Source organism: Blennius ocellaris (genome assembly GCF_963422515.1).
Source record: "Blennius ocellaris genome assembly, chromosome: 8".
In the NCBI taxonomy this organism is placed as follows: Eukaryota; Metazoa; Chordata; class Actinopteri; order Blenniiformes; family Blenniidae; genus Blennius; species Blennius ocellaris.
In genome coordinates this window covers 17,252,363-17,279,800 of record NC_137657.1, presented here as the reverse complement: position 1 = coordinate 17,279,800, position 27,438 = coordinate 17,252,363, and the positions used below count along the sequence as shown (strand labels likewise).

Here is a 27,438-nt window from a genome sequence, read left to right as displayed (position 1 = left end):
CCATTAAGTCTGCAGCACAATCAGATGGTGCGCTTCCTGCTGAAATGCAGTCATCTCCAGCTCTTTCAACAGCTTCACCACTACTGGTTTGTAGTCATCTTCAGCTGCTGGTTGATATCTGTCCATCTCCTACACACTGCGACTCAAAACGCACCATCGGAGCCCCTCCCACTCACAACGCACCTCTGTCCCTGTAGTTATTTTGCCTGCGTGTCCCCCTGTGGACTGTTTTTTTTTTTTTTTTTCCTCTCTCGGAGTACTGCAGCAACACCAATCCGGCTATAAATCACATTGCATTACCGCCGCGCCGGGCTTCGCCTTGCGCCTCAACCCGCCTACTGCGCGCCTCTGATTGGAGGCGGAGGCTGCTCGGCAAAGCTTCTCGAAAGCAGGACTTCGGCGCAACCGTAAATCCCGCCTCCATCCTTGGAGCCGGTGATTGGGAGAGAGGCGCTTTCCTTGAACTGTCAATCACGCTGTTTTACTTGTGCGACTCGCGTTCAGTTGCTGCTGCCTGCGACGCGCGGAGTGCGGAGCGAGGAAGAGGCGCACTGCATACCAACGGAGGCAACCACACGGAGCAGGTTCACTCTGTCCAGGACGCACAGACCCCCATCCTGCATTCTGACCATAAAAGAAAAAAAAAACAATAAACAAAATTAAACAAAAATCAGCAACGTGAAATCCGTGGACAGTTTAAAATTTTACCTTTTCTTCACATGCGTTTTCTAAAATATCTTCTCTCTTCTTTCAAATACTGAGAGACAAACTAAGTGTATTTGGGATATTCATTCTGGTGTACTATTTTTTTTCTTTCTTCTGCACCGGAGAAGATAAACAGTCCTGCCTGCGGGAGTCATCAGAAGGAAAAGTCGACACTGATGTGTTTGTCCACTCACATGTAGAAGTGCTGGACCATTCCTGTTGACATTCAACCACTGGCTCGTTGTTTTTTAATTCCTTTTTTTTTTTTTTTTTTAAACACCGATTCCCCGCAACGGCATCATTTGGGAGGAATACTGAGACATTTGGCTGCGAAAACAAGCAGAAAATCAATCACAACTCCACCATGGGCTGCCCTCTCTTGTGGAACGCGTTTGCAGGTTTAATCCTGGTTTTGCTGTCAAAAGGTAAGTTTTTACAAGCTACTTTAGTGATGTGCTTGCGGTTCTGCGCTGCTGCGCCTTTTACGCGTGTATCTTTCATTTTCTGAAAACGGCTGTGGAGGTGAATACTAATGATGGAGGAGTGGGGGGAGTGGGTGGAGTGTTTTTACCTGCTTGTGAATCAAGTGCGTCTATACACGCACCAGCATCGTGTTTGTTGTTGGAGGAAAAACAACGCCGTGTTTGTACGCGCGCACCGCGTGCATCTGCGCGCGTACACGTGTGCGCAGCGCGTCAGGTTCATCTCCGAGCCAGCCTCGTGGTTCAACGTGAGGCAACGAGTGATGGGGGGAGGTAGATTAGACTCCCGACCCCCGGTCTTCTGTGAACATTCCTATACGTGACATGAATGGCCCGGTATCCCCGCGCTCACGACGCATCATCATCATCGTCAGTGCGGGTGAAGAGCTGAGGGGGTGGTAAGGGGGGGGGCTGTTGGAGTTAACGTGAGTACGGGTAGAGGCAATGCGGAGAGACTCGTTTGGTTGTCTCTTTTCAGAACCAAGGCCGAGGAAGAGAGAGGAAATTATGAAGGATGGACAGTTGGAAAAGCCTGTGGGGGTCTGGCGCGCATTGGCTCAGCAATCATGCATTAATTCCCGCTTTTATTACAGCCCACTTCATTCATCTGAAAAACAAAAAACTAAACAAAAACAACAACAACCACAGCCACAGCCAGAAAACCCCCCCTAAACAAACCCAAGGGTACCGGTTGGTATTGTTTAAGTTACTTGTAAGACAGATAATTCAGGAGACTTTTAAAACCTCTAAAAAAAAAAATCTGTTTTTCAGAGGAACGCTGACTGGGGAGTAATTAAAATGCTCTCATATGTCTTTATTTATCCATCGTCAGATATTCTCGCATGTTATGGGATGTCCCACCTTATATTTGCTGTGCACAACAGTCTGATGATCTAATTTCCCCCTGCCCATCTCGTCTGAACACATACACACAAATACACACACCTGGCTCAATTAGTCCTGCCTTCCTCCTGTGGGAAATCAGTATATAAATAAATTACTCTGGCCCTTAATAACAATAATTGATGTGTCAGTGCAATAAGATGTGAGGTTAACAACCTGCAGATGCATACCAGTTAGAGCCTCCTGCTCCTGAGCTGCTTGTGGGCAGGGGGAGCCCAGACGGTCATGGTTGGCTTGCCACAGCAAGCCCCCTTCTCCACACCAGGCAGAGAGCAGACGGACATCCCTGCAGGACACACACAGCACACAAGCACAATGGACTCAGTGCCACACAAACCAGCCCCCTTCCACCACACTGAGTTTTATTTCAGGTCGCAGCCCTCTGAATTTGTGACCTGTGGGTTTTTCCAAACTGTGAAGGTGTGACCAATCACGTAAGCCACATTTGAGGAGCGATTGGATATTGATGTGAGTTGTGCACATTGCAGCACATGTGAATCAGATTCGTGTGGGATCCCGCCTGCTGGTTTGAGTTGCTGTATGTCCATGCCATGTCCATTTTTAAAGGTGGAGAACATCCATTATGAAGAAGGAACATGACAGTTGAAAGGGCGCCATTTGCTGTTTGATAAATCATGCACCCGTGGAAATATCCTTTGTATCTGTGGCCTCGTGAGAGCCAGGCAGTGGCATGTGATCGCTCAAATGCTTTCCCACCACTTTTTAGCAGATTGCTTTGCATTAAAGTCTGTTTGATATCCAAGACTCAATCTTCTGTTTGACCATTCTGCTTCCCCATAGTTTATTCATTTAGATATACTCCACTGTTGGATCATCACTTATTTAGCTATTGACATTGTTGCAATTATTAGAGAGTAGCGTTTGTCTACATATATTCAAAACCATATTATGTGATTTAGGCCTGCTCAGTGGCAGGCCAAGCCGGCTGAAAACAACCTTTTTCCCTGCTGCAAAACACCATTAGTCTATTCAAAGGTTTCCTGTCAGCCTGGCGTGTGAAAGCACAAGCCACTCCATGGGTGTGATGGCCAGCGCCTGGCATGCCATCATACCTTTCTCTCTTTCGTTCATCTGTCTTTTTACATAAAATGTATGAGCACCATACGTATCTCGAGAGAGGTAGATGGCCAAGTGCTGCTCGTACATACAGTTAAATATCCACACACTCTGGATGTATAAACGGTCTGTAATCCTTCAAAACAATTTTTTTCCAGTGAGCACAGTCTAGCAAAGAAACATAAAGGCAGAGATCTACACACACACACACACGCAATTGAACAATTTCCCTTCTGTTCAAAGGATTTCAGTTAAAACATTGACCAGTGCATTTTAATGATGAGTGTAACATTGTTGCTGACTATGTGAAAAGTAAAGGTGACAACAAAAAATGGTTTCTGCTTGTAATGGGCACCAGGTCACATCAGAGGATGCTTGAGGTTGCATCAAAAAAAAAAAAACCACACACAAAAAAACCAATATTTAGACAGTTAAGGAAAGTTTCTGCTTTACAGTAATCTTTGGCTCCATTACATGCATTTACACAGCTCACTTGGTGTAAGCTATACATCCTGTATATGTCGCAGATGGTGAACCAGTCCGACAGACGGGTCTTCCTGATGTGATGAAGGTTCTGGTAAAGAGAAAACATGCAGGGCTGGAACACGGGTGAAAACAAGTGGGGTCACTTTGTAGTCCGCCATCCCTCTTGTTCCAGCAACATATGGGGGCCAAGTAGGGTCAATGCACATTGCACATGTTACCATGTCAACACCTCAGTGTACACACACACACACACACACACACACACACACACACACACACACACACACACACACACACACACACACACACACACACACACACACACACACACACACACACACACACACATACACACGCTCAACTGGATCACCACTCTTGGCTTGGACATGAAGAGACGGGGGATGCCAGCGTCAACAGATGCCTTGCGCTCCTATTCTGGAGGGGCCTCAGCTTTTCTCCCGCCCTTTGAAATGCACAGTTTCTGTGTGCTGTTGTTCTCCATGTTTGGCTTAGAAATGCTCTGCCATTTTTGGCAGATTTTTATTTATCTGCAAGTGTTGGAGTGAGAGGACCTGGATTGGACAGAAGAGCCTTGGGGGGAAGGGTTTGGAGGTGTAACCGGCATGGAGTGGGCCTGTGGTCTGGACGTTTTCCCCTAAGGTTTCATTTTTGCTTTTTCTCTCCAGTTGTGTGGCAGCCTGTGGTGCGGTGCATCCAGTGTGTTACACCAAATGCTTTCCTTGCACACAGTGGAGCAGCTCACAACTTAGTGTGTTTTTTCAATTGGCAAACAGTGCTGATGATATGGAAATTAGATGAGTTTAATGTTGTAATTGAACTTAATCTTAAGTAGTGCTTGTGGAATAATTTATCCACAATGTTTTTTTTTGTAACTAACGGGTGTAGGGTGGGAACACACTTCACTTCTCCAATGATTTTGATTTTAATATTGTGTTACTGGGTGTAATAAGCACTTATTCAGAAGAACTGCCGATCTTATTATGTTAAAACACAGGAACAATTTCTCTAATAACTCTCTTGTAAACAGTCTTCACTCCCCACTAACAAACTTTGTAGAATCACACCAATTATCTGGCTTAATTTGCTGTGCTCATTACTTTACAAATGAAATTACAATTGCACCATGACAGTCCTGTAAATGGCGTATATTAAATCCTATTAGCAACCAGTATTTGTATTTAATTTCAAAGTGTAAACTATTCACCTCAGGGACTGTAAAATACATCCAACTGACGACAGTGTCGTTGGTAGTGGAGAATTTGCAGTGATCTTCTCCTTACCCCTGTTGAATCATTGTAAAAATGTGGCCAGTTGGAATATGGCCTTGGCTTGCGGACCATGCTTAGTTTGCATGTTCTCCCTGTGCATGCGTGGATCTTTCTTTGGGAACTACAATTTCCTAAGGATAAAGTGGGCTAGTAGATGAATGAAGCATACAAACAAAAAGTGTCGGTAACACAGACAAAAGTGTGATGCTGAATAAAAAACAGTAATCACAGTGAAACAGCTAAACAATTAAGACAGATTTTTAAAAATTTAACAGAACACTATAAATAAACTGTAATAACTGCAATGTATAATCATTGCATTCGATAAAATATGTTTATATCAAACACTTTTCATGTTTGAAAAAAAAAAGTTTTCTGCATGTTAAAAATCTTTCAGTGCAATACATTCTTAAAGCTCACCGTCATTTTAAGAAATTACGGTTTGGAGAAATGCATCAGGGAAAAGCAAAATAGTTCTTTGCAGAGGACGGTCATAATTTGAACATGAAAAAAAAACCTAGAAATCTTTTTTTATTTGATAAGAGGCTGCAAAATTATGACTTTCTGAACACATCATTGAACAAAAATCACCTTTGATATCCTGGAGGGACTGTACAAAAACAGAATATAATTAGTATGGCTCTCTCCCTCTGCACGGGTTTCATCGCATTTCTAATTATTGGCTCGACGCAGATGAATGACATTTGTGCCGGTGACCCGGCGGCCTGTCAAGCTGAAGCTGAACTGTGCATCTCATAGTGTTAGTGCCTCTCTGACCAAAGCATTGACTGCAAGGTCACAGGTTCAAATCCTTTGAGGATAGTACACCAAAGTGGCGCTGTGGATGACAACGCTGTGCAGCACCATCCCGCTGCCCTTGAGATTTCGCCTGTCGGTTTTGATAAACACTTCACTGGACCTCACATATTGGTTTGGGAGGTTGGCAATTGCACATAGTATCGCTGTCATAAATAATGATTACAGCAAGGCTTGTTTGCAATTATAATTACAGTTATAATGTATGGAGTGCAGTGTAATGGAAAGTAACTGGGATCGTTTTCAGCTTGGGACAGGTAGTTATACCATGTTTAATTACTCTAATCATTTGCTTTGTTACAACCTTTCCTCATCCTCCCCATGTCCCAGTCTAGGTGTGGATATAAGCGCGGGCTGTGAGTTCACGGTGTAAAAAAATGAAAATATAAAGAGTATGTTTTATTCAATGCGAGAGAAGGATAAGACAGGAGGGTGCAGAGTGGCTGCAGAAGAAGAAACAAGTGGGGGCTCACACGCTCACACAGAGAAATAAACATGCTATGCACAGTGTGGAATACTTCCTATGCTTTGGGCGCCAGGAAGATGAATATCAGCAATTTAGCCACTAAAGGTGTTAGCAGTTAATCGATAGGAAGCCAACGGGAGGAGGACATCTTTATGTATACATCTCTGTGGATATTAATAACTCGCATTGATCTCTCTTCAATAGTATTCATTCCAAAACAACCTAATAAGACTTACAATAGTGCAAATCTTTCCACATGGCTCTTAGAGACTTTAGTCCAGTTTGTAAACTGGAGCAAATCTGCAGGGAAGATGACAGAGGACAGAAAAAAATGTTTTCTTGTTTGGTTATGTGCAGATGCTTCTCATTTAGGAGGAATGAATACTGTTGGAGGGGCATACAGACAGAGAGCGAGAGAGAGAGAAAGAGTTGTGTGATTTTCCTTCTATCGCTCTTCCTTCTAGTCTTTTTTTGTGCCAGGGAGTGAGCATCATTGGAAACACAATTCAGATTAGTGCAGTCGGCTTGTCCTAGGGGAACCGGGAGGGACGAGGGTCCCGCTTCTCTCCCTGTCCTCATTACCAAAAGACAAGGAGCTCGCCGGCAAATCAATGGAAAAGGCTTAGGCACTAATGCAGGCCATGTCTGGTGATGGGACTTAGCGTTCTCTCTCTCTCTCTCTCTCTCTCTCTCCTCTCTCTCTCTCTCTCTCTCTCTCTCTCTCTCTCTCTCTCTCTCTCTCTCTCTCTCTCTCTCTCTCTCTCTCTCTCTCTCTCTCTCTCTCTCTCTCTCTCTCTCTCTCTCTCTCTCTCTCTCTCTCTCTCTCTCTCTCTCTCTCTCTCTCTCTCATCACTCTCTCATCACTCTGCTTTTTGTGTTTATGTGGAAGTTTAATCACTTGTGCTCCAACAGCCAGGCTGGAGAAAAACATTTGTTTCAAACGACTCCTGAATTACTTGGTGTTGGAAGAACCTCAAAACTCTAAGTTAGCGGCGGTGACGGACACACGGTACCATGAAAGCCCTTTAATTACGCAGAGATAACGTCAGATTCATCTGCGAATCCATTTAGGCCACTACTAATGCCGTTAACGTTGTGATTGTAATTGCTCAGGGCATTGTTGCCATGACTACTCTCAATTCAATAGCCAGCAGTTGTGTACAACTTCCTGAACACTGACTAAAAAGAGCAGCACCTTGGTATTTCCTGTCAACAACCCCTTACAGAAGATTGTGGCGTCACAATATGTCGAAACAATCCTGCCAGTCTCACGGCTCAATCTGTGCCGCAGCCGGCCCCATTGTAGTGGATGCTGCTGCTGTTCTTGCATGCACCTTCATCCTACCCTCGTGACTCTTGTTTTGTTTACACAGGTAAAACGACTGGGTGCAACAAATGCTAAATAATGGGTTTATGTTGTGGATTTTCAGCCCCTCGTGCCGCTGCTGACATCTCGCGATGCTGGAGGTGTTTGCGGGTCTGTGTGAAGGGAAAGGGAGAGCAAGAAGGGAAGAGAGGGAAATAAATAAAACTGAGGAAAACAGATCAATAAATATTTCAGCAGCTGCTCCCTTCACAGGCCTCTCCTGAAGCCATAAGAGGTGGAGGGAGACACAGAGAGGGAGAGATGGATAAAGTGCATGGAAGAGAGGGAGTGAGAGAGAAAAAAGAGAGAGAGGGAGGAAGAACAGGGGTAATTGTGTTCCAGACTCTCATTCACAGTGAGTGAAAGAGATGGAGGGTGAAACAGCAACAGAGAATGGAGATAATTGTGTACCAGACTTTAATAGACAGAGAAAGAAGGCATGAGTGAGAGGTGGAGAAGCGTCACAGGGCATGCTAACGAGCACCACATACCAACATGGTCTTCTATGGGAACAAAACAAAAAAAAGCCATTTGAGTACCTGTGCTCTCAGACTTTGGCACTCTATAATAGTGACTATGAGAATCTCCAGCGTCCTGACTTTCACATAATTCTAATTCCTGTCAGGAGTTAGCGACAGACTGTGTGGGTGTGTAGTTTGTGCAGCGAGCAGCTCTAAATGATAATGAGCTGGTCAACAGCTGAGACGGCTAACGTGTTGCTGCGAGTCAGGCGTGGCCGCCATCAGTGTCTGCAATCATCAGCTGACGTTTTCTTGCATCGCCATGAAATTTCCACGCACAAAACGCGACACGGTGTATATGTTTAATGGAGAGAGCGGGGACGGCGAGGGGGGAAAGAGAGAGAGAGACAGAGACAGAGAGCGCTTATGAGGATGGACAGGCCAGAGAGATGGAGGAGTTATGAAAAAATGATTGAAAGAGGGCTGCTGGGAAAGAGCATAGGAAGAGAGACAGATGGTGTGAGGAAGGAAGGGGAGGAGGGATCCAAAGACCCGCAACAGGCAGTGATCGAGATGGATTGATTTTGCAGGCAGATGATTAGGTGGAATAAAAAAACATGGCAGATTTATTCTGCCAATGAAAGCTGTGTTTGGGTGCTGTTGCTGTGAGTGGGAGTAGTAAAATTGTTTCAGGGTCAGTAGTTGTGTGATATTGCAGCAGTAAGGAGCTGGTGCTAATGTGATATGCCACTTGTTAGGGAGTCACTCCAGCGAGGTGGCACCCCTGTGATAAGATGCTCATGCAGCGCACCCACATCAAAACGAGTGGTTCAGAATTTGTTCAGCATGCACAGGTTACATGAAATGTATTCAGATAAACTTTATAAACTGTAGACATATGCAGAAATAAAGTGTTTTTGGCACAAAGTACATAATTATGAAGAAGAAAACCTACATGTTGATGGGCAGCATCAGAGGATGTTTGGTGCATGCATTCAGAGTTATATGTTGTGATTTAGAGAGGTGCCATAATTCTCCTGCCGTATAAGGCCAGCATGTGGCTCTGGCTCCTGTTGTGAAGGTGCTGGTGAGATTTCAGCATTAAAGCGTCTCTGTTAGCACCACATCCCGACAGTGGAAACTCACTTAGGCGGCGTTTCACTCAGAATATATATATTTGTGACAGCTCCACAAATGGAGAAGCAGGAAAAGCACCACGCTGTCTTGAATTTTTGCATCCTCTCTCCATTGCCTCGGGGTATTGGGGGTGCTAAAATTTGCTACATATAATCCTGAGTAGAATATCACAGGATAAGCTTTTAAATGAAACATCTCTGTCATGATTTTTGCAGTCATTTCGTATTAATTGGGATGTTAGGTGCGATTTCATCAAACATTTGTGCTGCTATAGGCCATGAATTAGGTTTGGGAGGAGAGGCAGCAGCATTATTGTGTTATAATATTTCACTAATTAGATGTTGAGTTGGATAACACTAAAAGCCTATGCTGCTTTCCCCAGTTAAGTAATGTAGTAAGTGAAATTCCCCCTCTGTTTGTACTGAAACTGAAGAGAAGCATTCATCTTGACGTAATTAAGACATTTCAAAGATAAGGTGTACTTTTAAGTCGTGTTTCAATAACTGTTTGTTGCTTTAGTTATGGAGGGACATGTACAAATATTGCCACATAGTTTTTTTTTAGTATTGTATCAATCCTGAGATGCAAGTGACTTCCTAATTCCCCCTCACAGAATCATTTCTTCAGAAATGTTCAAGGCTTTGGTGCACTTACTTTAAAAACACACGCTTACATTTGGCTTCTTTTGTTCAAGCAATTCAAAGTATAACAGAGATTTGGCCAAATTGTGCTCATTAAAATGCATAATATCATTCAGAGGATGCAAATCAAATTTCAAATTACATTTTTTTCTCATTATGCCATCCTTGCTCAGTCTGCTCAGTTTTTGCAACAGAAGAGCACATGTAAATTATAGCCAGAAGTTGTTGTCATCTGTGTTCAGGGTTAATGCTCTGTTTGAGGCACTGATCAAATATAGTGCTGGAAGCGCCAAATAGGCTTAGGACATAAAGGCAAATATTTTAGCAACCCCCCCCCCCCTTTAGTAATGACTTTGGAGAATCATTTTGTCACTGCAGCAAAACATCTCACTCTCTTCCTATCAAGAGGGCACCGGCTGTATCGATGTGACCTTTATCTGGCCAGCAGACCTCCAATTCCATTAAGATATAATGAAGGTGTCAGAAAAGGGCAATTAGCTGCTTAATGTTGGGCAACAGTACTCTAATACAACACATTTTTGCTGACAAGTCAATATCTATACCTGGCGAAAACCACAGTACTTTTGCACACGTTGAGATGTTATTGAAGTTGTTGACATTATAAAAATGACTTGGCTGATTTAGGTTTCACTGCATCTTCATAAACAAACCTATGTTTGCTGCAGCAGACAGGTTAAAAACTCAGTGATTGAGATCCCCTTAAATGACACAATGGAATGAAATATCTGGCCACAGATTGAGATATTTAAATTGGATCATTGAAGATAAACAACCTCATACAAGTCCCGTTATTAAGTTCCACGTCGGTGTATTTACCGTAAATATCTGCTTTATCAAACCTTCACTTACCTTTGTTTGTTATTTGGGGTCTGACATGTGTAATCAGAATTGATCTGTGTGCTACAGGGAGGCAGCTAAATCAGACATGACAAATGTGGTGCAGACAGTGCAGGTGTTTTCTCAATCAGGCCGACGTGATTGATCCTCCCTTGAATCCATCATGATCAAACTTTATTGATGCTGGGCTTCTATTAAGACTTTTTTTGACGGTAGGGAAAACATGGCAGACAGCAGTTGATGGACTACAGTGGGAAAAGTTTCAGCAATAAAAAAAAAAAAAAAGTATTTCTATTCAGCTTCACAGAACATTTATAAATCTAAAAAAAAAATGTTGGAAGGATTTTTGCTGGTGCCATTGATTTTTCTTTAAAATTATATATATATATATATATATTTGAATTTATCAGTGGTGAATGGTAAAGAGAGGGGATGGCAGGGTTGCCCGAAGGTTTGATTATTTCTGACACTTTGAGTAATAACATTGTATGGGAAATGTACTGTGGCCAATTGAAGTGTGTTTTCTCACAAAAATGTTGATGTGAAAAGCCGAATATGGTGCAATTGAACAAATGTGATTGATATCACAGCACTGAATGAGGAATTCTTTAGTCAGTGGTTGTCATTTAATGCCTCATTTCTGCTCTCTGCATCACACTGAGGTCTTTATTCTCCGGCATATACATGTCTGTTGTCACCATTTTCACAGTGTAGTCTGATGCTGTGCAGTGATTTCATTCTTAATACTGGGACTTCTAAATGAGCAAAGATTCCATTTTATTCAAGTGTGCAGCACAGGCTGAGAGCAGAGATGGCTCAACACAAGTTGTCAAGCCATATAGGCGGAATGGCTTTGAAGTACTGTGTCTTTGAAATGGCAACATTCAATTCAGAGGACAGCAATTACACAGTCAAACATAGAAGTAGATTGAATTGTATTGCCGTGGCTCCACATTTATTATAATGTAAAAGCAAGGCAGTTTGTGCTTGGTTTATGCTTTAGTGCCCAGCCCTGGGGACCCCTCAGTCCCTCCGACTGTGCCCACTCACCCATCGCTACTTCCGTCTCTCATCTTGCACTTAAAGAGGCGCGTGCACGACCTGCGGCCATCTGTTTGCTTTTTCTGGGGCACCTCGATGCCTCCGGAGATATGGACATATGTGATAAAGAGTGCCATCAAAGTTGTCAACCTGCTGTGTTTGCCCTGATTACCTGGGGAATACCATAACTTCACAGCACCTCATAAAAGCTGTGCACTCCCCCCCTGCTGTGGCACCCCCCTGTAACATACTCCCACTGCAGCAACTTTAATGGGAGTGCCCATAGATAATGACTATTCCTTCCATAATGCAGGTGGCAGCTAAAGTTGCTGAATGTTCAGTCTTATAATAGTTTGCATTATTGCCTCACAGCGAGACAATGATTGCATTCTGCAACGGTGGCCTTTCCTCCAGTTTGCATGTTCTATCTGGATCCAAAAACATGTGTTTGGATTAATCTGTGACTCCAATTCGCCCGTAGATGTGAAAGTGAGAGTGTGCGATTGTCTGTCTCTCTGAGTTGGCTCTGTGATGGAACTTGTGATTGGGAATCCGAGCTGGTTCAAGTGTTGTCAGGTGGAAGTAATGAAAGCCCCTTTAGGTCAGTGTTCTGACAGTAAACTTCCAGAGCAGCTTCCAGGATTACTTTAATTTTCAGGACGGCCGCCACAGTGTGACACATTGGCAATCAGGGTGGTTTAGAGTTTATTTTGCAGCACCTTGCAGTTCTTGAACCATTTCAATCGCTTGTGCATACACCTCAGTGACAGGGTCTCTAAAATATGTCTAGATTGTAAGCAGTCCATGGAGTATGTTTAGAAGAGAGCTCATCACTCTATATGTCTAAATGTATGTTCACTTTTATGCAATCTAATCAAATTGCGTTTCACTTAAAGAAGGAAAATCGTATGTCACGTACAACTGATGTACAGCAAAATCCGTTTTCCGCATTCAAGGCATCCCCAAAGAGGGATATGAAAACACAAACAAACTGTAAGACAGAGCATGCGTGTTGAATAAGTGGGAGGAAGAAAGCCAGAACACTCTGAGAAAACCCATGATTACGCGAGGAGAACATCCAATCTCCAAAATAAGACCCAGGCCTGGATGTGAACTGGCTCTTCTTGCTTTAAGGCCAAATTGCTAATAATATTGTCCATGTTGTATTTTACTATTTTGAGATGATATTTTTTGAACAAAATGGGTGTTGGTGCTGTCAAAAATGCTAAGGTTTTGGCTCATGCTGTCATACCCTGATGGCATGGAGGTAGACTGGTTTTATTGCTTCTGTATTGATCACAGCAAAACTCCAAAAACATAGTGAATTTCAATTGACTGTCTTTTCTAATCATTGTATTTTATACAAAATGTTTTAAATATTTTAGAAGACATTGGAAAAAGGTTGTTGAATATGGAGCTGCCAGTCAGTAGGAGCAGAGGAAAACACCAGAGATGCAGTGATGGAGGAGCAGGTTGGTGTAATAGTAGACAAGGCAGGGGGCAGGGTGAGATGGAGGCAGATGATTCGCTGTGACGACCCCTGAAGGGAGCAGCAGAGAGGCGATAGAGTTTTCAATTTGGGGCATGAGTTTACTGACAGTCTGAGATCATCCGGTTAGATTTTGGTATTCAGCAATCGAAATCCAAGGTCACAGTCAGTGACCCCAATAGTTGCAAGTGCAATGTGCACTTATTAACAAATATTATATTACACAAATGTCCCCATGATATGATTTATGAGTCAGTAATGATAACTGGCTTTGACAGAGACATACAATCACAAGGCAATAACGTCATCATTTATTTTCTGTAAACAATTGTATGCATGCAGCATACTGGCCCTGGACTCCACAGTGTAAAACCATTTATTTTAGCTTGTCAAAGAATGGAAAAGTCTGTGAATCCTGTTTACCATGAAATCATCAGGAAACAGAAACTGTGTCTGCTGCATACAAGTGAAAGCTGAGGAGAATACTGCATTACAGGAGGTAAATAGCTGGAAAGGATGAGGGCACTCCTGAAGTACACTGTGAGAGGGGAGTGGAGGCGGGTAGAGTTGGTAGTGGAGAGGCGCACCATATGGAGAGCTCTGTCTGGCTGTGGTTGGTTGTTTTATTGATTAGCTCTGCCAGGTTGGTTGCTACATTCATTTCATGCCTGTGTTACCCCCACCTGCAACTTCAGGTGCAGTCGCCAGCTTCAAGTAGCTCCATAATATTAGAACACAAGCTGCAGAAAAAAGGAAAAAAAAAAAAAAGGGTTATTAGTGCGAAGCAAGTGTGGTATTCATGATAATTACAAGTGATTAATAATATGTTTCATTTTTCTCTATTAGGTTTAAGCTTTTGATCTCGTGCACACACTGGCCTTTTGATCTCAGATATTCCCTTTTCTGATATTCTGGGTTGTATCGTTGCATACTGATAAGCTTTGATACAACTAGAAAATCCTGATTTGAGCAGCAGAGTCACAACATAACCAAGTGTGACGAATAAACTCGGCTTTCCTGACTAATATTGACCTATATTATGTTACCGGGCATGTTTATTTCATGTTTATTTTCATTTCTGCAGTGTTTCTTTCCGTTGCTCATCACAATGTCAATCACTTATGTCATGACTGAATGAGAAAGAATTTACATGAGGGGGGGGGGGGGGGGGACCCGAGACTAAATATTTTTAATGTAACAGCCCTTCATTTCCAAAATAAGACTCAGAGGAAATATATTTGTGTTGGATTTGAGGTGCATACAAATCAGGATCGCACATCTGTTGTGTCACAAATTGAGTTTGTGTAATCTGGCCAGAAAGGTGAACTGTTGGCAAATTACTAGTGACAGACGGGTTTGGAGCTCCAGTTGGGCTGGAGGGACCCTGAACCGGAGTGATGTGAGCCTTTACTTATTCCAAAAGCTGCAAAAAAATCAGATAATTGTAATACTCAGAAAAAATGTGATAAAATCCCAGTCTCCATGTTTCATTCCATTTCCAGACTTCTTTCCAGCACATACTCGCGATGACGTAATGCTCAAACCTGTTATTTTCATAACATCTTGTATCGTCTTGTTGAACATGACAATGTGCTAGCCTCAGCATGATTCAGGCTTTCCATTCAATTGATGAAAATGTTCTCCTCCTGAAGTTGTTTTTTGTCTTCTTGCATCTGTTGCATGTTACGTTTTTTCGTCTTTTGTCTTCTGCTCATGTTGTGACCACATCTTTTCCATTTCCAGTTTTTACTTATGCACACACACAGATGTAAAAGAATGAAATAAATAAGCTAATTTGAGTATTGCGAAAAATTATCGGAATTTTGTACATGTAAAAGCCCTTACTGACATGGAAAACATTAAGTAGAAATGTTGTCTTACAAAAGTTTAAATTTAAAAAAATTTTTATTTTCACATTCATAGTTAATACAGCCTTGACTTTTTTCACTGTGTGGAAGAGCCTTGTTCACAACTACATAAAAGTGAAATAAAGATTCTCACCTTTTGGCCAATTGGTACAGATAATTCTGAAAAGATAGAGGCTCTCAATGCCATGCTGGTCTAGTTTATGAAAAACAAACCTTGACCAAAAAGAAACTAAGCCTCCAGCATCTATAAAATATATGACATTAATATTTGACATACACATTAATTCAAGACCCAAAACCTCTTGTTTGCCTTTGTGTCTTTCCATTAGTAAGCTAATCAGTATTAAATGTGTTTGAGAATGGAATCCCCTGCTGCTTTCTTTCTCTGTATGCAGCAGGGTAACCTACCTGTCCAAAAGTTTGTCTGAGATCATGGCCGTGATGCTCAACCCAACACTCATCTCATAGTTCATGATTACCCATTGGGAAACAAGTTCCCTATCTCTTTTTTCCCGTTACTCCTTCCCCCATATCAAACAGACAGCTGCTGCTAAAAGATTCATGCATGTGGACTTTGGGGTCATTAAAGAATGATCCACAGCAAAGCTGTTTTTTTCACCCTCATAATGAAATCCAATATTCATGAAATGGATTTTCCTCTCTGCTCGCCCACTCTCTCTTGCCACGGATGTGTGTTTGCTGGTGTATTTAGTCCTGTGTTTGCACAGCCTTGTTAGGCTAGCATGGGTTAATGGTATCCTAAAGGCGCATTTTCAGGCCACTCAGTTAATTACACAGGGTTGACGGATGACCCTGCCACGCACTACCTGTGTAGTGCAATGTGGAAATAAGCACATATCTGGACTTTTCCAAGATTGGGGTCAGAGTGAAGACCAGTTAATCAAAGCTTTGTTTACGCAAGTATGGACCGCTTCCAGTCAGAAACCTGAGTACAACGTAATCACATTAGTATACATAGATGTGAAACCTATCGCATGCTAATCTTGACATCTCAACATCCAATTGTTGATAAATAATTGTTTTGACCCATCAATTTGTTTCTAATATGATAAAGGTTTAGTGATCATCTGGCACAGTTATCAGTCATTATAGGGGTGCTGTGAGGTGTGAATGTGATGGCAGATAGGGCCATTTTTGTGTGGAGATTGTATGTTCTTCCTGTGTCTATGTGGGTTTTCTCTAGGTGCATTGGCTTGATACCATAATCTGAAGTTTTGAAGTTAATTGCTGAGTGTAAATGAGGTTTGTATGTCTTTCTGTGTGTGGTCATCTGTCACTTTGTCCGTGTGTTGAAGCCTGCACTACCTGATTTTTTCAGCATCATTTTGCCCTGCGTTAATGTCTGTATAAGGCAGGACATTGGAGCTGAAGCGCATATGGATAGATGGGGTGTTAAATTGATAACAAAACTGGAGTGAAAACATTTTTTAAAAGCTAGTCGGTAGTGGTTCTCATTTCCACTTCACATGGTGTATATGTTGTTGAGGTCAGTAAATTGTGTTGGTGTTAGTGTCCTTTTTTGGAATATTGAGCAGCAAGAACATGCAGGCAGAGCCAATGTGGCGTGCCGAAGTGAAAACTTGAATGTGATGTACAGATGCTTCATCTGTGAACCGACGCCCTACCTGATATTAACTTAATACTCGTGGTCCATCAAACTGTGACATTTTATTTATTTTTTATTGCGCTGTGAGCTGCACTGCATTAACTTTATTCCCGTGTAAAGATGCAATTTCAGTCTTCATATCATCTTTTGAAAAGTATTTTTACCCAAGTTAAACATTTATGTGCATACAACCAATCATTTGTATCAAAACTGTCTCACAGCTTCCAGTATAGATCCAGTTGGTGCGTTGAATTTGGTTTCCTGCATTCACCGGGATCAAATAATCATATAACATCACTCAGATGCAGACCGACACAATTCCACCACACCTGATACTCTCAATCCAGAGAACAGAATGTAATAACTCCTCTGTAATGTCCAGGGACCCCAGGTAAAGCTCCTTTGTGTAATCATGGAGGAGGTAAAGCTGAGAGGAGTTGGAGTTTTCATCGGACCGCTAGATGGCTGTCTTTATAATCTGTTCTGGAATTTAGGTTAAGCATAAGCACCTGCTACTAATTAAGAGGAAGAACCTTTTCCGATATTCTAACTCTTCCTACTCATCTTCTTCCACACCTGAGCGGGGTCCTGTGGATGCAGGTGTACTCAGCCTCAGGCTACAGAGTCGACGACTCATCAGTATGGGTGACAAGAGTTGGGGTGGGACCTTCACTGGCCGAGGGTAAAGGGGGTGGAAAAGCTTAAAAGCTTAAAGTAATAATTCGCCTCTGTAGGTATAAAATGGCCATGTAGGCCTAATTTAATTTTTGGAGTTACCAGTCATGCTAGATTTAAAATAAAAGCGAGTGAGTGACACCAGTGTTGTTACCCCAGGGCAGTATTGGTGGCTGAATATTTATTAAGTCTTATGGGGGATTGTGTTTTTATATGTGAGGAAGAAATAGGAATTACATGATGTGAAACTGCTGCCTGAGACATTGAGTCAGGACAGAATATGTTCCATCTGAATTCTCTGTGATTAAAATTGTGCCAACAAAATATCACTATCATCCGTAGCATCAGTAGCAATTTTAATCAAGCCATCTTTTTTTTTTTAATCATATCATCAAGGCATTATACTACGTTTGATCCTCACCACCTTCATTATGATAACCACCAACACTGTTATCATCAAGACTGATAATCAGCCGAATCTTTCTCTCCCATCTTCTCACTGTTATCTCCATCTTTATCACTGCTGCTAATTCCCAGCATCACACTCGGCTCTCTGTGGCACAATTGTGTTCTGTTGTCACAGCAAGTCAGTGCTTTTTCTCCCCCCTCACTACAATTACATACTCCACTGAAGCAAAAGAGGTAATCCTTTATTTTACTTTGATTATATTTCATTGCCCTCATTCTTCAACCAATTGTCACCAAGACCATCCTCCCACTCCCAGTATCTATGTATTCTCTGCTGCAATTTGAACTTGTCAACGTATTCATTCAATGCAGAAAGGCATTCTTGATTATGGAAGTCCGTGTTTGACCAGATGAAACTACACATATAAAATCACCCATAACAACCAAGGATCATGGTCAAATATAAACACAATGCAGGTGTGGTGCCAGTCCTTACACAACCTGTCATGGTTCTCTTTGGGCTTGCTTACACTTGTTAGGATCACTCCAATCAAAACAAACTCTGGTGTCATTGCTCTGTTTTTGTGATTCACTTGCAGCGTCGCTTTTCAAAACCTTGGTGTTCACTGAACTGGCAGAGCAAGGCCATTTTAAAAGCAGGTCTCGGTCTGCTTGCAAAACAAACTCTGGTGCAGCTCGATTGAAGTTTGATTGAAGTATCAATGGAGTGCAGACCAAAGAGCTCTAAATGGACCAAACACAGAACGGGATGGGATTCAGAAGCACAACATGCTTGCAGCAGATCTTAATTGAGGAATTCCTGCTGGTGTTTTGACTTCTTTGTGCATTATATAACCTGTTGGGCATTTCCAAACCGAGAAATATACCACCACGATATTACCACCTGTATTGTATTACATTTAGTCCAGCACACAGCACTGTTGTGGAAGCTGCGAAATTATGTTGTAGAATATACAACATGACATTCAATAATATAATTTCTTTTGCTTAAATCTTTTATTAATCTAAATATATGCAATTGTGAAGAAACATAAAATGTTCCATTCTCGTCATTGAACATGTTGAATGATATATTAAGATTTCCCTTTCCTTGCATTAAATAAATGAAATTGTGACTACATGATTTAGACCTTTGGCCAGAATAAGGGACCTGCACCACAAATTTGAACATTCTCTAACAAAGTACAAGTAGCTGCATTTTTTTATAGTATCATCAGCAGCAGTCTCATAGGAATAAAAACAAAAGTTTGACAAAACATTTTAAAATTGTACAACACAAGCTTTATTTCACAAGTGTACAATTTCATCTCACTCTGCACAAACTCTGCAGCACACATTAAGACAAAACAAACAAAAATTTCCCTCAGCGACAAATAAAGTATTTCTCATTCTGATTCTGATTGTATTCCAGAAATTTGTCACCAAAAAAAAAAAAACAACAACCAAAAAACCCCAAAATATAGCTGTTAAATCCTTGGAATTTTCAAACCATAGTGAAAGTGAACCAATTTGTTTCAATCAGACAATTGCTACCATTCCAGTAATCCTCTCACCATGTGATGGAAACATTTGAACATGCATGTCATTAAATCACGTTGAGCATTTGCCCCTCATTGCAACCTTTTTGAAAATGGGGTTGTAACTGTCTTGATTGCAATCCATGTTTTTAGTCTGAATAAGAGTACTATTGAAACAACACATCATCAGTAGGACAAAACAAACCTGTCTCACGGCTAAATCAAGGTCATGGTTCTTATTAGTGGGTGAACAATCCATCGCGTGGTGAATTGTGCTGCAATTATTTGATAAAGTCGAGGGAAATACTAAACTATGGAAAAACCTCAATGCATGACAATCACCTATGTGTGCATGATTTTATGTGTGGAAAAAATACAATGTAAAAAACAATTAACAAGAAAGTTACATTTGGGCTTAGTCTTCACATTTGAGTTTCAGGGTCTGACACTATGTGCCCTATATATAAATATTTATTGCAAACACAGGTCCATATAAAACAAGAACATACAATTTCACAAGTTGCTGTGCAAATGAAACAGACATGATGTGGAAATGAGAGGTACAGTTCTTGTTGTTTCTGGCTGATGTTTTGACGTTCACAAGTGGGCCTATTCTTACAGCCCAACACGTGCAGGGCCATTGGCATTTGCCATAGAACACCAGTATTGGCAGATTGGTACCCTGTGCTCTTCACAGATGAGAGCAGGTTCACACTGAGCACATGTGACAGACGTGACAGAGTCGGGAGACGCCGTGGAGAACGTGATCACACAAATATGATTCTAAAGTGTTATGGCTGATTGAGAAAATCGTAACTGTGTTAGCATGAATTTACACAAACAGGACAGCATTGCTTCGATTGTATGGCTGCCAATTTTCATCCACAAAAAGTGCCCATGTCAAACTAAACAAACCTAAAAAACAGACTATGATGTTGAGAACCTTCACCGTCATCATTTACGAACATGAACAGCATGTTTAGCAGCTGCAGTAGCAGTAAGTGCTCTTCTGTGTGTGTATTAGTGTGTTTAGGGACAGGGCAAGCGTTGGTCAGACATGTTTTGCAAATGCTCAGAGTGTAGTGTAGAATGACTCCATGCCCAGTTTCTTGATATTCTTGAAAGGAAACAAGGTGGAACTAATGTTTTCTTTAATGAGAACAAATAGTGAAAGCAACTTAATCTGGGACAAATGTAATGAATAAACTCATAAAATAAGCTAGAACGCTATAAGAGTAACAGACCATATCACAGTTGCTTGGTTAATTATAAGACTTGTGTCACTTTTCACAGTAAAAACACTCACGGGCAAGTTTACTTGTTATGCATTGCATTGTACACAGAACCCTGCTCTTTTTAACAATAGCATCTGAAAATGTGCATATCAGGGAGTCAAATATTCAGCCAAGAATGACGACTTAACATAAGATACAGCGTGTGTGGCATGTGCATTCAGTCAGTGAGACTAGTTGGCAGCTCTGTTTCACTTGGACTTAAAAACCTTTTAGATGTGTATCGTCTGGTCTGCTGGTGCAGGAGCTTTAATGTCGATACAGGTGGGTGGATTTGATCCCTACCTGCAATAGAAACAATTTAATAGTAAGGGATACATATAAAAGAGGGAAGGTTTACACATGGCATCCCCCACCCATCAACAGCATGGCAAATTGCACCCTGGGTAAGAGTGGGGTCCATTCTGTCATTTTGTTTTTTACTCTTGAAGTTCCCCTGTTACCACTTCCTTTTTGTTTGTTTATGCCTCTCTTAAAACCTATTTCTTATTTCTCCTGTGAAGCCTCTTTCTGTCCCTTTGGGTGTTCCTCTCTCAGCCCATCTGCTCCCCATTTCTTTCATTGAATTTGCCCCCCCCCCCCCCCTCATTCTTATGTGGGGGACCTCTGTTGCTCCTCTATTCTTACTGTGTCATAAACTGTGAGATTGCTGTGTAACAGCGGGTGCACAACACAGCATGGAGCTGTTTGGGGTGCAGATGGCATGTGACTGAGGTGCAAGCTCTTGAAAAGCTACAGTAGAATGTGTTGGTGTGTCCGTGTGTTTGTGCGCCTTGAAGCACTGTGCACATGTGTCCATGCGGATGTGTTAACCAGGTGTTTCCTCTGTGTGAATGAAAGTGAACTCTGAATGTTTGAAGAAAGACTGATAATAGCGGGCCTAACATCGGACATGTGTCTGTATGTGTGCGATTTATCGATGGCTGCATTTGCACGTGCATCTGGTGACAAGAGGTTTGGTCATGTCTGTGATGACTGAGGTTTTGAGCGCATAAAGAAGGCTGAGAGAGAAGGTCATCACAGGGTAAACGCTCCTCCTATGAAGCATGAGTCACCACGGGAAGTGGAAGGGTCCAGTGTAGTGTGCACCCCTCAGGGGACATGCACCCACAGGGACGTATTCCTTGTTATCTTTCGCTGCTGCCGTTCACACCTCCATCCCCATCTCTGCAAGGGAGAATGAAGTTATCAGCCCCGACGACTTGCACGCATGCACGTACACACACACACACACACACACACACACACACACACACACATGCGCGCGCGCACACACAGAGGCAGGAAGGGGATCTTTCGCTCCATTAACAAGTGTTTTCTAATTGGCTCTGAGTACTGACAGACAGCCACGCGAACAAGAACAAGAGCTTTCTATAAATACAGTCTAACAGGCTTGTTCCACCAAAGTGAAGTGCAGGGAGAGGGACACTCAAATGCACATTAAATCATACACACACACGCATGCACGCGCACACACACACACACACACACACACACACACACACACACACACACACACACACACACACACACACACACACACACACACACACACACACACACACACACACACACACACACACACACACACACACACACCCACCTGTCTTCATACATGCACACTGTGAGCACGAGTTCGACAAACAAGTGAATAAATCAGATGCCGAATAAATCAAGAGATCTGGATATGTTTTTTTCCGTCTTTCTTTTTGCCTCTTCCGCTCCTGCCTCCTGCTTGATCTTTCAGCCACGACAGAGAAAGAGAAATTGAATTAAAAACTGCTTTTGATATCTCTTCCTTGCTGCAGATAAATAAAATGATCAGACTCTGTCAACAGGATGACTTCCACCCCTGCTTCACCCTCCTCCTCCCAGCTCCCGTCATCCTTCCATCTCTTCACCCCCACCTTCTATCCCACTCCCCACCTCTGATTGGAATCTGGAAACCCATTTGCTGTCTTGCTCTCAGACCGAACTCAGGCCATGTCAGGTAGTCTGTGCACGTCCCCTTCAGTGCTTGTTCCCTCGTCCCCCTCCCTCTCTCTTCCCTTCCCTTTTTCCCTCTCTTTTGCTCTCTCCTTTCGTCTTTATCCCTTCACCGTCTGCTGCAGGCTCTGTGGAGAATTTGCCCAAATTACCTGTCATACTGGCAGCTACGTGTAAATAAGCCAGGAAAGTGTGTCGCTTTTTCTCCGTCCTCCTCCCATCTTCTCTCCCCTTCCCTCCCCCAAGCTAGACGCTATCTCGTCTCACTTCAAACCTTCCTTCCCCTTCTTTTCAATCCATCACATCTTTTCCCCCTTTTTTTTTGTGTCCTCAACCTGAATCTCCCCTTGCTATGTATACTAACCTCCTTCTTTCTCCATCTCTGTTCCCAAAGCTCCCTGAAGGAACTTTGGGGATGCTTGCAAAGTCGTCATGGTCCTTTCTCGTTGGGAAAATGAGTTTGTTGCTGACTCTGTGGGAGATATTGCATGCAGAAAAGCAGGCCATTGACTAACTGTCATTTAGCCTCTGGGCTTAGTGAGTTAGAAAATACAGTCTTTACTCTCCTGTCCTGTTCCAAGCATCTTCATTGAGGGTTGGGTAGCAGAGGACTGGCGTGTTTGCATGTACTTCTCAGCACAGATGTATGTCTCTTATGATGCACTTAGCTCCTAATTTGTCCAACAAATCAAAACCTTAATAGATGAAAATTCAAATACCACAGGTGCACATAATGAGTCAATGGTTGTTGTTATTGTTGTTGTTTTGATACTTAAGAAAGACAAGGTGGGGTGGAGGTGTGTGAGTGAGTGAGGTCAGTCAAACTCTCAGTTCAGCTTTGCAGTGTGTAATCACTCACCTGACGTTACCAGTGCAAAGACTGATTTGCAGCAAGGGAGGAGGAAGCAAAACCTGGAGGAGGATAGTGTAGCAAAGTTGATCGCGCGGAAAGCAGCAAGATATGTAGAGTGGGAGTTCTTAAACATTGTCCTGGTAAAAGAACAGACACGGCTTTAGTCAGTCATCATCATGGATAGTCAGTAATCTAGACCACCTCACTCACTCACTAAGGATAAGATAACAGAAATATATATATTCATTTAAATTCAGTGTTTTGGGTTATTTTGGGAAACTTTTAAATGATCTTTCTGAAGCCAGTATCTGAATTCAAGGGCGAATGCTTTTAAAACACAAGCTACTTGATTGTATAAAACAGAACCATTAGGTTTGTTTAATATATTTTCAGTTTTGCCCAGAACAGCTATAAATCACCATGATTTGCCCACATAAATCAAGAAAACTGGCACTGCTCCTGAAATTCACCCCCCCCACCCTTTTTTTTTTTTTTTTACCTCTTATCCTGAAGTCCAAAAGCTCACTTTCAATGTTCATTCAGGCGGGGATTTCATGCTGTGCCTATCTTTGTGATGAGATAATTTTAAACATTTGTTCATCTTTTACTTCTTTTGTTCGGGCTATGAATGTGTGTTTCCGGCGAAGGTTTGCAGAGATGATAGCACCTGTTAGCTAAAGGAGGCTCAATCATGAACAGTCACGCATCACCTCATTGCGATCCCACCATGTGGGAAAGAGGGCAAGATATGCACACTGGGCTCAAGCCGAGTGGAGGCACAGTGTAATTCTCCTAATTGGAGATGGCCTGCAGCTCTGGTAAAACACATTTGGAGAAAGAGAAGAGGATAAAGCATGGGCAGGTAGAAGATCAGCACCTTCAAGCATTTTATGAATGTATGTATGTTTCTCTGAGGGCATGCTACATTGAGCTTCAGCACAAACATGCAGAAGCAGAAGCGCGCACACATGCATACACTCTTTGCCAAACTCATGCTAATCCATGTGCAGTAATGTAATATATGCATAGCAGTCCCCTGAGGCATGGCACCTCCATGAGGAAAGAAAACTAAAAGAGAAATTCCTCCTTCGAGTGAATCTTATTAGCATTCCTGTTGAAACAATGCACCTCAGGCCTTTTTTCCACACGTGCAGGGGTTTTCAGACGGGGAGGAGAGAGGCGATGGACGTGGGTGAGAAAGTGTGGAGAAACATTCAAAGAAAACAACAGGCAGTGTTCCCCCTGCTGGACCATCTCTTACCTGTGCAGCTTTTAAAAAAAAGACCAAACAAACAAAAAAACAAACAAACTTTAAAGACACCAGTGGATCTTAGTATCAACATGGGGCAGCAAGGATTGTGAGCTCCAACCTGCTCCAACTGGATCGCAAACAGATTATATACAACTGAGTTTTGTGAGCAGTGTTTTCAGTTCCTTCTTTTTGGCCTATCCTCCATTTACATTAGTCCTTTGCATCTGCCAGGGAGTCGGTTATTAAATCTGGGCAAAGTAGCTACAAAGAGGATGTTAGAAACTGACAGCAAACTGAGAGAGACGTCTTTGATCACTGCGGCTCTGTGACTCCACACAGCCCTATTTACTCTGGTCTCTCTGACACACAGCTGCCCTGTTGTTGCAAAGCATGGAGCGACTTTGGGACCCGCTTCCTCACCTTTTCTATGGCCCACTGTTAGTTTGACAAGCTGAAGCCAAGCTTGATTTCTCCCACGGCTGGCATGCCACAGAATAACTGTCAAACAAAAGTCCAAACAAACATTCCCAATTAAAAAGCATTCATAAAATGTGGAAGCCCGAGAGAGAAAAACATTCTTTCAGCATATTGTGCACCATTACGAGCGGAGAAGCAAACATGCTTTTCTTAATGAGCTCAGGATAAAATTCCCCACCATACCATGTTGGCTTTTTCATGGCTTGATTTCACATCCATTTATCCGCCCCCTCGCAGCAAATGGGCTTGAGAATTTATGCTTTTCTACAACAGTGGTGCTATCAAAGCGGAAAGCTGCCTTTGGATGGGAGAAGAGATAATAAAAGGGGTATACGACTGGATCAATACCAGAGCTCTGGTTTGTGTTCAGGCAGCAGCATAAAGGTGTAACTGAGATTGAAGCACTTGGGCCAGATGGCAAGTAGACATGGTCGTGTAAAGAAGTTTTGTAGGTTTAATTTTGTTTCTATTTCGTGAAAGAGTAATTTATGTGCGCACAACTTGGACATCCTTGGCTTTTTCTTTTGTTACAGCACTGCATTATATTTATGCTCTGCTGGTGGTTGGTTCAATGTCTTCTTCTTTTTCTCTGTTTGATCTTCTTTGTTGTTGTTTTCTTTTTACTCATGTACGTAGGACACAAACACCAAGGCAGAGCTGGATCTCATACAGCTTTGGGTCTCCAAAGCTGATTGAATTCTTAAGCTCATTTCCCTTCAGAAAGGGAGCGAGAGAAAAGAAATTATGCATCTTCCAAATGCTCCGAGACTATCTTTTGCCTTTTCATTCTCTTCACAATTTAACAATGTAACAAAATCCGGTGAGGTTCAGATTGATTGATATGACTTGCTTATGCACTCTGCTGTTGCACTCAACTTCAATAGAAACCATTTTATTCACGGGACACTAAAAACAAAACTTTCATTGGATTTTTTTCACTAAATGTAATTTTAACTTTTTATAAATGAGGGAGCTAAGGGTTTTGAGTCATTGATTCCTGCACTTTGCCTTGATGGGAAGGCTTTGCAGCTGCACAAATGAGCTCATAATGGTATCCCCATGATGCATTTTGATTGGATTACTCTAGTATCCAGGAAGATGTTGGCAGTGCATAAAGAAGAGAGTGAGTGGACATGCTTAGATTGAGTTTGATTCAGCAGCATGGATGACTGAGCTGTTTGTGACTCTCTAGTGTTCCCCCAACTGCTAAATTATCTGGAGAACCCTAATAAATTAACCCTAATATCTGACTTAAAAGCTACTCTGAATGTGTTTGTGCAGCACTGTCCAACAAATGCATCATCCACAGTGATTTATGGTTGAAATATCTGAAGTATTGTAGCTGCAGTCTGCTACGCCATTTAATGAAAGTCAATTTTATATAGGAAGTACATTGGTGAGGTCTATTAGTCATGCTTCTGTATTTTTTTTCTTCTAAATACAGTTGACACATTAGAGCAATTCTATTTGATGTGATTCCCCAGGCGGATTAGTGCTGCAGCTCAGTGGGAGAGCAAAGCTTGGCCACTATAGCCTTCATTTGCTGCTAAGAGGGGTCATGGATGTACCACAGAGAATGGCTGGGGTCCCGTCAACTCCAGTACATTTTACTTCGAACAAAACAGGATATGAAGAATTAGAAAGGAGAGAGAGCAAGAGGAGAGAGTAGTGGGAAAAGAAAGAGAGAGAATAATGGGAGTATTTGTTGCAATGGAGATGAGAAGTCATGGCAGTATCAGGGGAAAACACTTTGCTGATGAAGGAAATACTGGGGAGTATTGTTCGCTGTGGTGGAGAGTTGTGCAAATGAGAGTAAGGGGAAAGGAATAGTGGAGGGAGATAATGAGGTGGTCAGAGTTGAAAAGACGGCCACACATTTTACACTGTGAAAGAGAAAGAATCAGAGCGGGATGGTAAAGAAAAGGTGACATACACTCATGTATTATGGCTGAACATATTGACAAAGCTTGGGAAGGCAGAAACACAGCACTAGTGACTGTCTTGAAACTGAACACTGGTGAATAGGTGCGATAGATTGGCGATTGACAATAGTGTTATTTCGATAAGTGATGTCATCGTTCTTGTCAGTGAGCAAAATCCAGGAGCCTTGTGAGCCTTTACAGCAACATATAAAGTTCATCCTACCTCTGTAAACAACATCTTTTCATAGGTTTAGGAGGGAATTATTGTTATCCCTCTAGGTTAGAGGCAGATGATCTGCTAACAGAATGACTGTCATCAACAC

The 27,438-nt window shown here is 42.2% G+C and overlaps 1 protein-coding gene across 1 annotated transcript in view; it reads left to right on the top strand.

Moving 5' to 3' along the window:
- The first annotated feature begins 1,048 nt into the window (after window positions 1–1,048).
- Window positions 1,049–27,438, top strand: part of iglon5 (IgLON family member 5) — a 107,278-nt gene continuing 80,888 nt past the window's right edge. The window contains exon 1 of the mRNA XM_080501351.1: window positions 1,049–1,130. Coding sequence (XP_080357477.1) covers window positions 1,070–1,130 — 61 coding nt within the window. The 5' untranslated portion in view covers window positions 1,049–1,069. The remainder of the gene's footprint in view (window positions 1,131–27,438) is intronic.